The sequence below is a fragment of the Bombina bombina genome, chromosome 3 (assembly GCF_027579735.1).
Source record: "Bombina bombina isolate aBomBom1 chromosome 3, aBomBom1.pri, whole genome shotgun sequence".
Classification (NCBI taxonomy): domain Eukaryota; kingdom Metazoa; phylum Chordata; class Amphibia; order Anura; family Bombinatoridae; genus Bombina; species Bombina bombina.
Genome location: NC_069501.1, coordinates 829,716,596 through 829,733,119, shown reverse-complemented (window position 1 = coordinate 829,733,119; position 16,524 = coordinate 829,716,596). Strand labels below are relative to the sequence as shown.

At 36.3% G+C, this 16,524-nt stretch overlaps 1 protein-coding gene across 1 annotated transcript in view; it reads left to right on the top strand.

The window, feature by feature from the left end:
* The window catches only part of MYO16 (myosin XVI), a 944,954-nt gene that overhangs the window by 746,843 nt on the left and 181,587 nt on the right, over nt 1-16,524 (top strand). Inside the window, exon 28 of the mRNA XM_053707787.1 lies at nt 1,114-1,210. Within this exon, the coding sequence (XP_053563762.1) occupies nt 1,114-1,210 (97 nt within the window). The remainder of the gene's footprint in view (nt 1-1,113; nt 1,211-16,524) is intronic.

The window sequence follows — 16,524 nt, the reverse complement described above, 5'->3', positions numbered from 1 at the left end:
AAAAGCACAATTTTCCTCTTTTACACCTAGTTGAGCTGGGGGTAATATTTCTCAATGTATCGACAGCCTCCGACAATGTATTAACGGTTAGCGCTTTCATTGGAAACCTGGTATAATTTATCGATTAACGGCTTCTATTACTTTCTATGGGACGCGAAGATCTTTTCGGCAGCCGAAGTCCGGCTGCCGATATTGAGGTATAACGCGCCATTGGAAACAGTCGATAAACGATATTGCTTCCGACAGCATATTTATCGGTTTGCGAGTGCACGCAAACTGAATTACGACTCAATGGAAGCGAGGCCTTAATCGGCAATGTTAAATTCTGAGTTTCATGTGCTTTTAATAACATTTTAACTTTGCTAATAATTAAAACTATGTTGCATATTCACACAAGTCTGTATGACCTAGTTATGTATTTTGATGTATTATGTATTAAAGGGATTATCAGGTATAAGCAGGCAGTTATGATTTGATTATGGAGCCTATAAAACATACTAAATTACAGTAAGAAGTGATCTTCATCACTAATAAAATGATTAAAAAGCAAAATAATTACCTGGTATCAGATGGAGCATTATGTAATTTTCTCATGAGTATAACTTAACCTGTTATCAGCCTAGATTTACTCCCAATTAACATATAAATACAAAGTCAAAGTAGATACTAACATTATATATAACATATAATTTCATATAAATTCATATTTGGTTTGTTTCTCTCAAACCATTTGACTGCCCTTAAAAGGGAGATGTCCTGTCTACATTTAAGAATGATTATCTCCATATGCATTTTATATATATAGTAGAATTGTGTTATTAATATCTGTAGACCTAATTGCTTAGGTTTAAGGTGTATGGAATGGAGAAGTATCAAAATATTACGGGGGGCTAAGTGTGAAATAACTTAGGAGGGGAAAGCTGAGTTGAGGTTCTTGTTTTTAAGAAGAGTTTAGTCCAAAACAAAATATCTTTATGGTGAAGACTAAAAGCTGAGTGTGCTAAGTGCCTGTTATGTGTATGACGTTTTCACTATATTAGTATTGCCTATATAATAATGTAATCAGTGTAAACTGTTAGCTGGCATATGAATAAACAGTGTGTTTTATTTCAGTTGGGTACCAGAAAAGTTTTCTTGAAGTACTGGCAAGCTGATCAACTCATGGATATTTGTCTGCAACTGCAGAAGAAAATTGTGCTATGTCAGAAAGGTAATATATACATTTACATTTGTACATTTGTAAGATGCAAATAAGTTAAGCAAGCACAACGCTCTATGTAGAAGGATTAGGTAAATGATGGGGAGTGGTAAAAACACTATTTGTTGAGGTAAATTAAAAAAAGAGCAGGGAAAATAAATAATTACAATTCTGGCATAATAATTTTATTCCCTAACTATGATAAACTGATGTCACTGGAATGTTTTCTTAATTATTTAAGGGTTGTAAAAACTTTATTTAAAGGGACGTTCTAACATAAAAATTACATTCTGTTCATTAGATGCTGACCATCTATAACTATGGAACCTCAGAAATGGGGTTGTTTGAAGCTGGCCCACCTACAATAAAAAATCCATTGTGTTTCGTTAGTGCTATGTTTGTGCTGTTTTGTGCCGCAAAAATTTAGATTTGTGCTGCTTTTATTTTTAAGATAATAGCAATTGTTTTTTGAGTTATTACAGATTAAATAAAGGTCACCAAAGGTCACCCAGCCCCCCCCTAAAACAGCCAAAAGACATGAAACGGGTTGCTGCTACGTTTTGTGCCGGTTTGTGCCGTTAACATTTTTATTTGTGCTGCTTTGGTTTTTTAGTTATAACAGTTTGTTTTTTTGTCAGTGTAAATTATGTAACCCACCATCCAACTCGCCTCAGCTGTGTAAAGTAGGCACTCCATGTTTTTAAAATGTGAATAAAAATATACCATTAATTTGTGCTGTGTTTCTGCTGATTTGTGCTAAAAAATTAACATTAGTTTCTGTTTTGTTTTGGACATGTTAAGCATTATATATGATCAAACCCCCACCCACTTTGCACTCCACATTATTAAATTTTAAAAACAAACATAACATTAGTTTGTGCTGAGATTCTGTTGATTTGTGCTCCAAAAATTAACGTTTATGCTGATTTGGGTTTGTGCAGCAAAATCGAACGTTTGTGCCAGTTTCGTTTGTGAAATATTCAGCATTATATATGATCAAACTCTGCCCACTTTGCACCACACATTATTACATTTTAAAAACAAATATACCATTAGTTTTTGCTGAGATTCTGCTGATTTGTGCTAAAACTACGTAACTTTTGTGCTGATTTAGTTTTGGAAATATTGAGCATTATATATTATCAAACACCGCCCAATTTATAATCCATGTTATTAAATTTCTCCTAACCAAGCCCCAAAGTTTGAGACGTAGACTGTTGTCTACCTACTCCAGATTGCTTCTATTTGTGTAAAGGGTCTTTTCATATGCAGAGAAGGGGGGGTCTGCTCTTTTTGCTTTCCAGACCATTTCAGCAGGTGTCTCAGCCTAACCTTTTTTATCAGTGCTAAACTGGGAGCTTCTAAGTACGTTTTTAAAAGGTGTTATACTGGATTTTTAGATCAGCATCTGTGCATAATATTCTTTATAGTAGTGTCTATTACATGCAGCTATTTGAAAATTGGTGTATACTGTTTCTTCAATAACTTAAAAACAAACAAAAAAGAAACAACTGAGATTAAAACAGCACAAATGCAGCACTAACATACTGTTTTGTGATCTTTAAATCATCCTTAATATTTCAGTAAATATAATAGAAGATTGATTTATTTAAATGGTACTAACAGGTGCATACACAACCCAAGCAAAATGGGTGCTGGGTTATATGATTTCCCCTAAAAAAAAAATGTTATAACTAAAAAACCAAATCAGCACAAATAAAAGTTTTAATGGCACAAACACAAAACTAGCAAATGTTATATTTGTTTTTAAAATTTAATAATGTGGGGTGCAAAGTGGGCGAAGTTTGATCATATTTAATGCACAATATTTCCAAAACCAAACTGGCACAAACATACTTTTTTGCGAGACAAATCAGCACAAGTAAAAAGTATATTTGTTTTTAAAATGTAATAATGTGTGGTGCTAAGTGGGCGCAGTTTGATCATATATAATGCTCAATATTTCAAAAACGAAACTGACACAAATGTTTGATTTTGCTGTACAAATCAGCACAAATGGTATATTTGTTTTTAAAATTTTATAACGTGGGGTGCAAAGTGGGCGGAGTTTGATGAAATATAATAATCAATATTTCCAAAACTAAACCAGTACAAAATTATTATTTTTTTAGCACAATTCAACAGAATCCCAGCACAAACTAATGTTATGTTTGTTTTTAATGTAATAATGTGGAGTGCAAAGTGGGCGTGGTTTGATCATATATAATGCTTAATATGTACAAAACAAAAGTGGCACTAATGTTAATTTTTTAGCACAAATCAGCAGAAACACAGCACAAAATAATCGTATATTTTTATTCACATTTTAAAAACATAGAGTGCCAACTTTACACAGCTGAGGCGAGTTGGATGGCGGGTTACATAATTTTCCCTGACAAAAAAACAAACTGTTATAACTAAAAAACCAAAGCAGCACAAATAAAAATGTTAACGGAACAAACCGGCACAAACGTAGCACTAACCAACCAGCCCGTTTCATGTCTTATGGCTGTTGTAGGGGGCTGGGTGACCTTTATTAAATCACTTAGTCAAAAACGAAACAAGATATAATGGAGATTTAAATGTCACAAACCAGCACAAACGTAGCACTAACCAACCAGCCCAGTTTCATGTCTTTTGGCTGCTGTAGGGGGGCTGGGTGACCTTTGGTGACCTTTATTTAATCTTTAATAACTTAAAAAACAATTGCTATTATCTTAAAAATAAAAGCAGCAGAAATCTTAATTTTTGCGGCACAAAACAGCACAAACGTAGCACTAATGAAACACAGTGGATTTTTTATTTGTGCCAATTGTAGGGGGCCAGCTTCACACAGCCTAGAAAGTTCTTGTGCTGTGTTTGTGCCATTAAAACTTTTATTTGGCACTCCAATACCAGCGCTGCTTATGTCAGCGGTGAACTGGTTTTATGTGCTGATGTACGATTTTCCCATAGACATAAATGGGGAGAGCCGGCTGAAAAAAAGCCTAACACCAGCAATAAAGCAGCTTAAAGCTCCGTAACACAGCCTTATTGATTCCTATGGGGAAACTAAATTTATGTTTACACCTAACCCCTAACATAAACCCTGAGTCTAAACACCCCTAATCTTGCACTTATTAACCCCTAATCTGCCGCCCAGGACATCGCCGCCACCTACATTATACTTATTAACCCCTAATCTGCTGGCCCCAACATTGCCGCCACCTATATTATACTTATTAACCCCTAATCTGTTGCCCCCAATGTCGCCAACACCTACATTATATTTATTAACCCCTAATCTCCCGCCCCCAATGTCGCCACAACCTACCTACACTTATTAACCCCTAATCTGCCACTCCGGACATCGCCGCCACTATAATAAACATATTAACCCCTAAACCTGATTGCATCGGCCAATAGGATTTTTTCACCTTTAATTCCGATTGGCTGATAGAATTCTATAAGCCAATCGTAATTAAAGGGACGCCATCTTGGATGATGTAATTTAAAGGAACCTTCATTCGTCTTTAGTCATTGGAAGAAGAGGATGCTCCGCGTCGGATGTCTTGAAGATGGACCCGCTCCTCGCCGGATGGATGAAGATAGAAGATGCCGTCTGGATGAAGACTTCTTCCCGTCTGGAGGGCCACTTCTGTCGGCTTGGATGAAGACTTCTCTCGGCTTCATTGAGGACTTCTTGCCGCTTCACTGAGGACTTCTCCCGGCTTCGTTTAGGATGGATGTCCGGTCTTCAAAACTGTAAGTGGATGTTCGGAGGTTTGTGTTAGGTTTTTTTAAGGGTTTATTGGGTGGGTTTTAGTTTTAGATTAGGGTTTGGGCAGCAATAGAGCTAAATGCTCTTTTAAGGGCAATGCCCATCCAAATGCCCTTTTCAGGGCAATGGGGAGCTTAGGTTTTTTAGGTAGGATTTTATTTGGGGGTTTGGTTGTGGGGTTGGTGGGTTTTACTGTTTGGGGGGTTGTTTGTATTTTTTTTACAGGTAAAAGAGCTGAATCAAACAAACACTAAATTACAGAAAATAAAAAACAAATTACAAGATATTTAAACTAATTACACCTAACCTAATAGCCCTATGAAAATAAAAAAAGCCCCCCAAAATAATATGATTGGAACAGCCAATATAATGCCAGCTCAATTCTATTGGCTGATTGGATCAACCAATAGGATTGAAGTGCAATCCTATTGGCTGACTGCATCAGCCAATCAGATTTTTTCAACCTTAATTCCATAGAATTCTATCAGCCAATCGGAAACTAAGGGACGCCATCTTGGATGACGTCACTTAAAGAGATATTCATTCTGGAAGAAGACGTCGATTGAAGAGGATGCTCCGCGCCGGATGTCTTGAAGATGGAGCCGCTCCGCGCTGAATGGATGAAGATAGAAGATGCCGTCTGGCTGAAGACTTCTGCCCGTCTGGAGGACCACTTCTCCCGGCTTGGATGAAAACTTCTCTCGGCTTCATTGAGGACTTCTCCCGTCTTCGTTGAGGAGGGATGTCAGATCTTCAAAACTGTAAGTGGATCTTCAGGGGTTAGCGTTAGGTTTTTTAAGGATTTATTGGGTGGGTTTTATTTTTAGGTTAGTGCTTTGGGCCGCAATAGAGCTAAATGCCCTTTTAAGGGCAATGCCCATCCAAATGCCCTTTTCAAGGCAATGGGGAGCTTAGGTTTTTTATTTATATAGGGTTTTATTTGGGGGGTTGGCTGTGTGGGTGGTGGGTTTTACTGTTGGGGGGTTGTTTGTATTTTTTTTTTCAGGTAAAGGAGCTTATTTCTTTGGGGCAATGCCCCGCAAAAGGCCCTTTTAAGGGCTATTGCTAGTTTAGTTTAGGCTAGGGTTTTTTTTATTTTGGGGGGCTTTTTATTTTGATAGGGCTATTAGATTAGGTGTAATTAGTTTAAATATCTGATAATTTGTTTTTTATTTTGTGTAATTTAGTGGGGGGGTTTTTAATTTAGGTAATTGTATTTAATTAATTAATTTAATTTATTTAATTGTAGTGTAATGTTAGGTGTTAGTGTAAGACAGGTTAGGTTTAAATTTACAGGTAAATTTGTATTTATTTTAACTAGGTAGTTAGTAAATAGTTAATAACTATTTAGTAACTATTCTACCTAGTTAAAATAAATACAAACTTGCCTGTAAAATTAAAATAAACCCTAAGCTAGATACAATGTAACTATTAGTTATATTGTAGTTAGCTTAGGGTTTATTTTACAGATAAGTATTTAGTTTTAAATAGGAATTATTTAGGTAATGATAGCAATTTTTATTTAGATTTATTTTAATTATATTTAAGTTAGTGGGTGTTAGGGTTAGGGTTAGACATAGGTTTAGGGGTTAATAAATTTAGTATAGTGGCAGCGACGTTGGGGGCGGAAGATTAGGGGTTAATATATGTAGGTAGGTGGCGGCGATGTTAGGGGCGGTAGATTAGGGGTTAATAATATTTAACTAGTTTTTGTGAGGCGGGAGTGCGGCGGTTTAGGGGTTAATATGTTTATTATAGTGGCGGCGATGTCCGGAGTTGAATATTAGGGGTTAATAATTTTATTTTAGTGTTTGCGATGCGGGAGGGCCTCGGTTTAAGGGTTAATAGGTAGTTTATGGGTGTTAGTGTAATTTTTAGCACTTTAGTTATGAGTTTTATGCTACAGCTTTGTAGCGTAAAACTCATAATTACTGACTTTAGATTGCGTTACGAATCTTGCGGGATAGACTGTACCGCTCACTTTTTGGCCTCCCAAAAAAAGCTTGTAATATCGGCGCTATGGAAGTCCCATTGAAAAAAGACTGCGCAAATTGCGTAAGTTAATTTGCATTAAGGCCAAAAAAGTGTGCGGGACAGCTGTACCTACAAGGCTCGTAATAGCAGCGGTAGTGAAAAAGCAGAGTTATAACCCATAACGCTTCTTTTATACTCATAACGCAAAACTCATAATCTAGCCATATGTTTGTTATTTTTTGTAATCTTAGCTTTTTTTATTTTTTGTAATTTTAGTTTTGTTTAAGTGTTCTATTAGTATTTTCTATTTTGAGCAATGGTAGTTTTTTTATTTTCAATAATGTTAGGGTTTTTAAAGTAATTTAGTTTTTTTTTTGTAAATCTTTATTATTTTATAATGTAGTTAGTATTTTTTTATTTTATGCTAGTGTATTGTAATGGGTTGTTAACTTAGGGGGTATTAGGTTAGGGGGCTTAGTTATTAGTTTAATACCTTCCGTTGTGGGGGGTTGGCGGTTTAGGGGGTAATTAGGTAGTTTGCGTTGTGGGGGGTTGTCATTTTAGGTGTTTGCAAAGTGGGGGGTTGGCTGATTAGGGGTTAATAACTTTATTAGGTACTTTGCCTTGTAGGGGGTGGAGGATTAGGGGTTAATAACTTTATTAGGTACTTTGCAATGTGGGGGTTAACGGATTAGGGGTTAATACAGTTATTAGTTATTTTGCTGGGGGGTGGTGTTTTAGGGGTGGATATTGCGCATGCGTTAGGTGTTTGTTAAGGCTTCCAGGGAGTTATGGTAATTTCATACTCAGTGCAAGGCTTGCTGCGCCTGCCTATGTGTGGCGAGGTGGAAATGGATTAAAATTTCTCCGTTCTCACTGCAAAAGTCCTCGCGCTGAATATGTGATACTGACTTGCGACGCCGGTTCTATGTTAGTTTATGGGAGTAAAAGCTGCGGGCGACGTGTAAAATATACGCGTGTAACTTGTATGCGGCACAGTATATGTGATCACTAGATCCAACAAAAAATTGTCGACGTTGGATTTTGTGTCCGACGCCGCATATGTAATCCTGCCCCTGGAGTGCCAACTTTACACAGCTGAGGCGAATTGGATGGCGGGTTACATCATTTTCACTGACAAAAAAACCAAACTGTTTTACTAAAAAACCAAAGCAGCATGAATAAAAATGTTAACGCCACAAACCGGCACAAACACAGCACTAACCAACCAGCCCAGTTTCATGTATTTTGTCTGTTGTAGGGGGGCTTGGTGACCTTTGTTAATGTTACAAGGTCTCAGGTGTGAATGGGGAGCAGGTGTGTTAAATTTGGTGTTATCGCTCTCACACTCTCTCATACTGGTCACTGGAAGTTTAACATGGCACCTCATGGCAAAGAACTCTCTGAGGATCTGAAAAAAAGAATTGTTGCTCTACATAAAGATGGCCTAGGCTATAAGAAGATTGCCAAGATCCTGAAACTGAGCTGCAGCACAGTGGGCAAGACCATACAGCGGTTTTACAGGACAGGTTCCACTGGCCTCACCATGGTCGACCAAAGAAGTTAAGTGCATGTGCTCAGTGTCATACCCAGAGGTTGTCTTTGGGAAATAGACGTATGAGTGCTGCCAGCATTGCTGCAGAGGTTGAAGGGGTGGGGTTCAGCCTGTCAGTGCTCAGACCATACGCCAAAAACTGCATCAAATTGGTCTGCATGGCTGTCGTCCCAGAAGGAAGCCTTTTCTATAGATGATGTACAAGAAAGCCCGCAGACAGTTTGCTGCAGACAAGCGGACTAAGGACATGGATTACTGTAACCATGTCCTGTGGTCCAATGAGACCAAGATAAACTTATTTGGTTCAGATAGTGTGAAGCGTGGGTGGCGGCAGCAAGGTGAGTAATACAAAGACAAGTGTGTCTTGCCTACAGTCAAGCATGGTGGTGGGAGTGTCATGGTCTAGGCCTGAATGAGTGCTGCCGGCATGAGTGCTGCCGGCATGGTTCCCTCAATGCACTCATTGAGGGAACCATGAATGCAAACATGTACTATAAAATACTGAAGTAGAGCATGATCCCCTCCCTTCGGAGACTGGGCCGCAGGGCAGTATTCCAACATGATAACGACCCCAAACACACCTCCAAGACAACCACTGCCTTGCTAAAGAAGCTGAGGGTAAAGGTGATGGACTGGCCAAGCATGTTTCCCGACCTAAACCCTATTGAGCATCTGTGGGGCATCCTCAAACGGAAGGTGGGGGGAGCACAAGGTCTCTAACATCTACCAGCTCTGTGATGTCATCATGGAGGAGTGGAAGAGGACTCCAGTGGCAACCTGTGAAGCTCCGGTGAACTCCATGCCCAAGCGGGTTAAGGCAGTGCTGAAAAAAATGGTGGGCACACAAGATATATTGACACTTTGGGCCCTATTTGGACATTTCCACTTAGGGGTGTACTCACTTTTGTTGCCAACGGTTTAGACATTAATGGCTGTGTGTTGAGTTATTCTGAAGGGACAGCAAATTTACACTGCTATACAGGCTGTACACTCACTACTTTACATTGTACCAAAGTGTCATTTCTTCAGTATTGTCACAGGAAAAGATATAATAAAATATTTACAAATATGTGAGGGGTGTACTCACTTTTGTGAGATTTTGTAACTCAAAAAACAATTGCTATTATCTTAAAAATAAAACCAGCTCAAATCTGGGCGGGGTTTGATCAAATATAATGCTCAATATTTTCAAAACCAAACCAGCATAAAGGTTAATTTTTCAGCACAAATTAGCAGAAACTCTGCACAAACAATGGTATGTTTTTTTTTTTGTTATGGAACAAATCGGCACAAATGCAGCACATACAAATGGTATATCTCACTTTTGTGAGATATTGTAACTCAAAAAACAATTGCTATTATCTTAAAAATAAAAGCAGCTCAAATCTGGGTGGGGTTTGATCAAATATAATGCTCAATATTTTCAAAACCAAACCAGCATAAAGGTTAATTTTTCAGCACAAATTAGCAGAAACTCTGCACAAACAATGGTATGTTTTTTTTTATGTAACAAATCGGCACAAATGCAGCACATACAAATGGTATATTTGTATTTTTATATTAAATAATGTGTGGTGCACAGTGGGTGGAGTTTGATCACATATAATGCTCAATATTTCCAAAACCAAACTTGCACAAACATACTTTTTTGCGAGACAAATCAGCACAAACAAAAAGTATATTTGTTTTTAAAATTTTATAACGTGGGATGCAAAGTGGGCGGAGTTTGATCAAATATAATAATCAATATTTCCAAAACTAAACCAGCGCAAACATTATTTTTTTTAGCACAAATCAACAGAATCTCAGCTCAAACTAATGTTGTGTTTGTTTTTAAAATGTAATAATGTGGAGTGCAAAGTGTGCAGGGTTTGATCATATACTGTATAATGCTTAATATGTGCAAAACAAAACTTGCACTAATATTATTTTTTGAAACACAGCACAAATTAATGGTATATTTGTATTCACATTTTAAAAACATAGAGTGCCAACTTTACACAGCTGAGGCGGGTTACATAATTTTCACTGACAATAAAACAAACTGTTATAACTAAAAAACCAAAGCAGCACAAATAAAAATGTTAACGGCACAAACGTAGCACTAACCAACCAGCCCGTTTCATGTCTTTTGGCTGTTGTAGGGTGGCTGGGTGACCTTTGGTGACCTTTATTAAATCTTTAATAAATCAAAAACGAAATGAGATAGAACGGAGATTTAAACAGCACAAACCAGAACAAACACACCACTAACCAACCAGCCTGTTTTATGTGTTTTGGCTGTTGTAGGGGGCTGGGTTACCTTTGGTGACATTTATTTAATCACTAATAAATCAAAAACTAAACAAGATAGAACAGAGATTTAAATGGCACAAACAGCACAAACGTAGCACTAACCAACCAGCCCGGTTTCATGTCTTTTGGCTGTTATACGGGGGCTGGGTGACCTTTGGTGACCTTTATTTAATCTGTAATAACTCAAAAAACAATTCCTATTATCTTAAAAATAAAAGCAGCACAAATCTTAATTTTTGCGGCACAAAACAGCACAAATGTAGCACTAACGAAACACAATGGATTTTTTATTTGTGCTGATTGTAGGGGGGCCAGCTTCACACCGCCCAGTCATGGCTAGTGATTGGCAAGTTGTGTGACATTTTGTGACCAAGCAAGACTTTAGTAATGTGTTTAACATCCTTGTGGTCTTCAGGTATCAATCAGTGGAGTACTTGTAGGGCAGACTTGCTGATGCAAGCAGTTATTATGTCATCTGACCACTACTTCTTAACCTCTCCATCACCACAGAGGTGATGGAGTTAAAAGACATTTGTTTTGGTTGCTTGAGCGAAAAATCATGCAAGAATTTCCTTGTGCAGTATCACAGTCAGACAGGTTCTCTAGTTGGAAACCATATCCATTATTAAATAAGGGCCTTTAAAATTCTAGGGTCAGTAATGCAATGACATGCTCTGACTAATTAGTCTTTTTTGCAGTATAACATCCCTTTAAATATTTAATGACATTTTTCACATTGTTAAATACTTACATTTAATATAGAAGCATGCTGATAAGTTAATCCAGATTTGTAATTTGTCTTTTTTTATGAAAATAATGAGAAGCAAATAATGTTTTATTTAATGATACTAATGATTAGTCAAATTGATAAATGTCTTGCTGATTCTTTTAAAGTTTCTTAATTTTAAAACACATGCAAATACATAAGCAAACTTTTAGTAAATACTGAGAGGCATAGCTCCTGCCAAACTCACCTATAACTTGACTTAGCATATTTTATCTACCATGCCATTTAATGTTAGGAACTGCCATTGAAGAAGAGAAATGAGGACCAATTGAGAGCTGGAGTGTATGAGGGAGAGAGAGATTTTGTATATTAAATAGCTGCTTGTGTTTATTCACCCCTGCCATAGTTAGCATTTAAATACCTAACAAAAATAGCAGGTCCACTTTATTTGTAGGCTAAGCCCGTTGTTATGAGCATGTTCTAGGTGATAGTTTTAATGAGAAACCGCTATTTCAAATACAGAAATAAACAGCAAGGAGCAATTTCCGTACATGTAATACCCTGCAGAAGGTATTACAAGTCATTTGTACACATTAAGGGGGAACAATGTTTATAGTATAGTGTCCCTTTACATTTTTGAGTTCCAAAATAAACCTGCCTGAACATGAGTCAGTAAAGTTCAGCCAGTTTACTCACTGGAGATAAATTCTAGACCATAATAAAAATCACAATCCCACACATTAGATACAATAAGGATTTAGAAACAAAAGTAATATTAAAATAATAATAATAATTTAAAAAAACATACACATAAGAGTGTTAGCTAAGACAGGCTATGGTAAATGTGTGTTTAAAATCATAACTAAGACTAAAATCGTTCACATGTTTTTATACTCAAAGTCATTAGTTTGGGTTCAGTTATATTGCAATTTGTTAGAAGAGCTTTTTAACCTTGTTTTCTTTGGGTTCTTGAATTTGAGACCTTTCCAATACATAAGAAAACCTAGTTTTTGGTTGTTTTTTTTTTACTGATTTATAATTACTTTGCAATGTTCATAATTGTCAGATACTTTGCATTGAGACATTTTGTAAGTGGTATTCCAATCAATCAGAAAGACATTTTTTAATTAGAATAGAATCTTTTTTTCGGCAAGCGTATAATAAAAAAGTATACAAGGAATTCTTCATGGTGCAAAAGGTATCTGATGACAATGAACAATTACAATCAGCAGTGTAAAAATCCAATCATCAAATCTATTCACAAAGAGTGACTAAAGTGCAATTTATCGTACCAAATGGAAAATGAGAGAAGTATTCCTGTTTGCTACTTTTATAGATTTGGGAAAAAACTATTTGTCCGAGTTTGTAAAACTCTCAACCTTGGCCTACAATAAAAAGATAGGCGATTAAAATAAAAAAAGACAATGCCCAGGGTGAAATGAATCAGATACAATTTTTCCAACTCGTTTATTCATCCTTGGAAAGTAAATGTCCTTAAGAGAAATAAGTTAACAATAAAAAAATTTGCAGACCTCACAATTCGGTGTAGTTTCTCCTTTGATGATAATGTACCAGGTTAAAATAGAGGATGATAAAAATGATTTGATGATGGCTGAATAAAAAGAAGTCAACAGTTTTTGAGACAGGCCAATGTTTTTTAAGTTGCCTTAAAGGGATACTACACCCAAATTGTTTCTTTTATGATTCAGATAGAGCATGCAATGTTTAGCAACTTTCTAGTTTACTCCTATTATCAATTTTACTTCATTCTCTTGCTATCTTTATTTGAAAAGCAATAATTTAAACTTAGGAGACAGACAATTTTTGGTTCAGTACCTGGATTGCGCTTGCTGATTGGTGGCTAAATGTAGCCACCAATCACCAAGTGCTATCCAGGGTTCTGAACCAAAAATGGACCGGCTCCTTAGCTTAGCCTGCTTTTTCAAATAAAGATAGCAAGAGAACAAAGAAAAAAATTATAATAGGAGTAAATTAGAAAGTTGCTTAAAATTGCATGCTCTATCTGAATCATAAAAGAAAAAAAAATAGTTTAGTGTCCCTTTAAGAAGTATAAACGTTGTTGAGACTTTTTAATTATAGCAAAAATATTAACATCTAATATCAAATCATGTTGAATCATTGTGCCAAGGAATTTGTATGATTTAACTCTGTCTTCTATGCAATCTTTTATTTTCAGAGAAGAAGGTGATGAAGACTTTTTTTTTCTAAAATCAATTACCATCTCTTTGGTTTTATGAACATTTACAATAGAATAGTTTGCTTAACCAGCCTGTCTACTTCCCTATTATAGCTCAATTCATCTTCATCTAATATAAGCCCAATCAAAGTAGTGTGTCTGAAAATTTCAACAACTTCACAGATTAATTTGCAGTACAATCATTGGTCTATAAGGAACAGAGCTTATTAGACATTATTGCTTAAGATCCACAGAAAAGAAAACAAAGGGGCAAAAAAATAATAAAAAAAGGACTTTATTAAGATAATTAAAAATCAAGAGACTCACAAATCTGATGCATTTGGTGTTGATAAGCAGCCCTTAGTCATAGATATTTTTATACTGGTCATCACGTATTAAAGGCGCAGGCAACAATTTTAATTTTATTTCAAAGTTAGGATAAATTAACCTTACATAATGCCTTGACATTTAGGGAAAACAGGATGCAGCAAAATATAGCATACAGTTGACCTAACAATATTGAACATAAATATAGATGCTAATGCTGCCATATAGAGAGCCTTAGCGCCATCACGTCAAAGTTTTAGCATTAGATTGGGATAATTTATATTGCAATTGGTTGAAAGAGCTTTTCAAACTTGTTCTCTCTGGGTCCTCAAATCAGAGGCACTTTTACTGGTTTATAATAATAATATTAGTGGAATTTCAATTCAATTTTGTTTTAAATTAGGCTTTATTGATGACAATGGACTGATAAACATGCCAAAAAACTGTTTAGTCCTTAAACTGAAAACTATCACCATCTAAATAAAATAAAATATGTCATGAATATTACTTGGCCTCTATCCAATGGCAAAACAAAGCACTCTCCTATTAAAAGAAACATCAACTTTGTTCCATCTAAAAAAAATACAATGTAGTGCAATGTTTTTGGTGAATAATAAACCATTTTCTTTCTGTGGGAGGGATATGGCTGCACCTCCCTGACGAGGCCCATAGAAGGTCTAAACAATCGTCTGGGGTTGCCATGTTCTTTGTTCAGAGGAGGACTGCCTGGTATTTTGGAGCTCGACTCACCATGTTAGGTAGGATCAGACAAAATTTACTTATTTTCTGTGAAAAGCCCAATTGGGCTAAAAGAAGCTTCTCCAAGGTAGTAACGAACCATAGAACAAGCTACTGAACTGTTGTTTGTTCCTGGTTGAGCTCTTCTCTTTCTGTTTCTGTGAGAGTTGTAACATTTACACAATCATGCTAGTTTCACAGGTTTTACTTAACTCTTTATCATGAAAAAATAGTAATATGTCCCTTTAACCAAAGGTCTGGCTACATAAAAAACAAAAACTACTACAATAATGACTACTTTACTTTTACCTCCCCTTGTGAAACTAGAAATGAAAATGTTTCTCTATAGGTCAGATGTCATGTCAGCATGGAAAGTTCTATGATGTGATTGAGTGAAACATATGTATTCAGTCACAGGAAAAAGTCATCAGTATTGAATTAATAAACTTCTATGGGTTATTTTAGCTTTTGGATTATATTATTATTATTATTATTATTATTATCATCATTATTATTATCATCAGTTAATTGTAGAGTGCCAACAGATTCTGCAAGCGCTATAAACATGTGTTTAATATGCAAGGTAACAATTATAGGAGATAAATGGATAGAGGGCCCTGCCAAGAGTTGCACTGTTGAAAATCAGCTCTCATGAATTTGATCTATAGCAACTGGGATCGTAGGCTTACATGTAGGGGGTTAAAGGGAATGACAAAAGGAGAAGAGGAACTAAGATAAGAAAATATTAGTGTATATTGTATGCATCCCTGAACAGTAGAAAAACCAGGGGAGAGTCTTGTGGAGTGAGGTAGAGATTTCTGCCAATCTAAAAAAGGCTTGTAGGCAGGAATGGGAGGTGGTAACAAGAGAGGAGAAGAGAAGGAGGTCATGAACAGATCGAAGGGGGTGGGAGAGATAGTATTTGGAGGTGAGGTCAGAGATGTAAGTGGGGGCAGTGTTATGTAGAGCCTTGAATGTCATGATTTTATGTTTCATTCCGGAGGTTAGATAAACCTAGTGAAAGGATTGGCAGAGAGATGCAGCAGATGAGGAGTGATGTGTAAGGATCAACCTGACAGAGGCATTTATTATGTATTATAAGTAAGATATATGGCAGCTAGGGAGGTCTGAGAGGATGGAGTTGCAATAGTCAAGGCGGGAAATAATGAGAGAGTGGATTAAAGTCTTAGCTGTGTCCTGTATATGGGGGGGGGCTAATTTTGGAGTTTTTTTTTTAATGTGGATGCAGCAGGAATTTGCCAAAGGATTTAGGGAGTGAACGAGAGATTTGAGTCAAGTGTGACCCCAAGAAATCGGGTATGATGGTTGGGGTAATTATGTTATTATCAAAAGCTATAGAAAGTTGGGGGTAGAGATTTTGCAAGAAGGGGGAATAAGGAGCTTAGATTTGGAGAGAGTTAGCTTAAGGTAGTGAGAGGACATCCAGGAAGAAATATTAGAAAGACAGATAGTAGCACAAGTTAGATGATTTGTTGTAGGCCTCCATAAAACGATGTGAAAACAATGCAAAAATCTGTTTCTTATACTATTTACTTGTTTATCCAATCTAAATGTAACAAAACCAGACATTCTCAATTTATCACACTTATAATTTTGGTCATTTAAATAATTGGTGCTTCTAATTGATTGATACACTGGGGAAAAAAAGAAGATATAAACATCTAATATATTTAAAAGGGAGCTGACATATTAATTACATTTAGTTTTAATTTACATTTAGTTTACTTTTGGA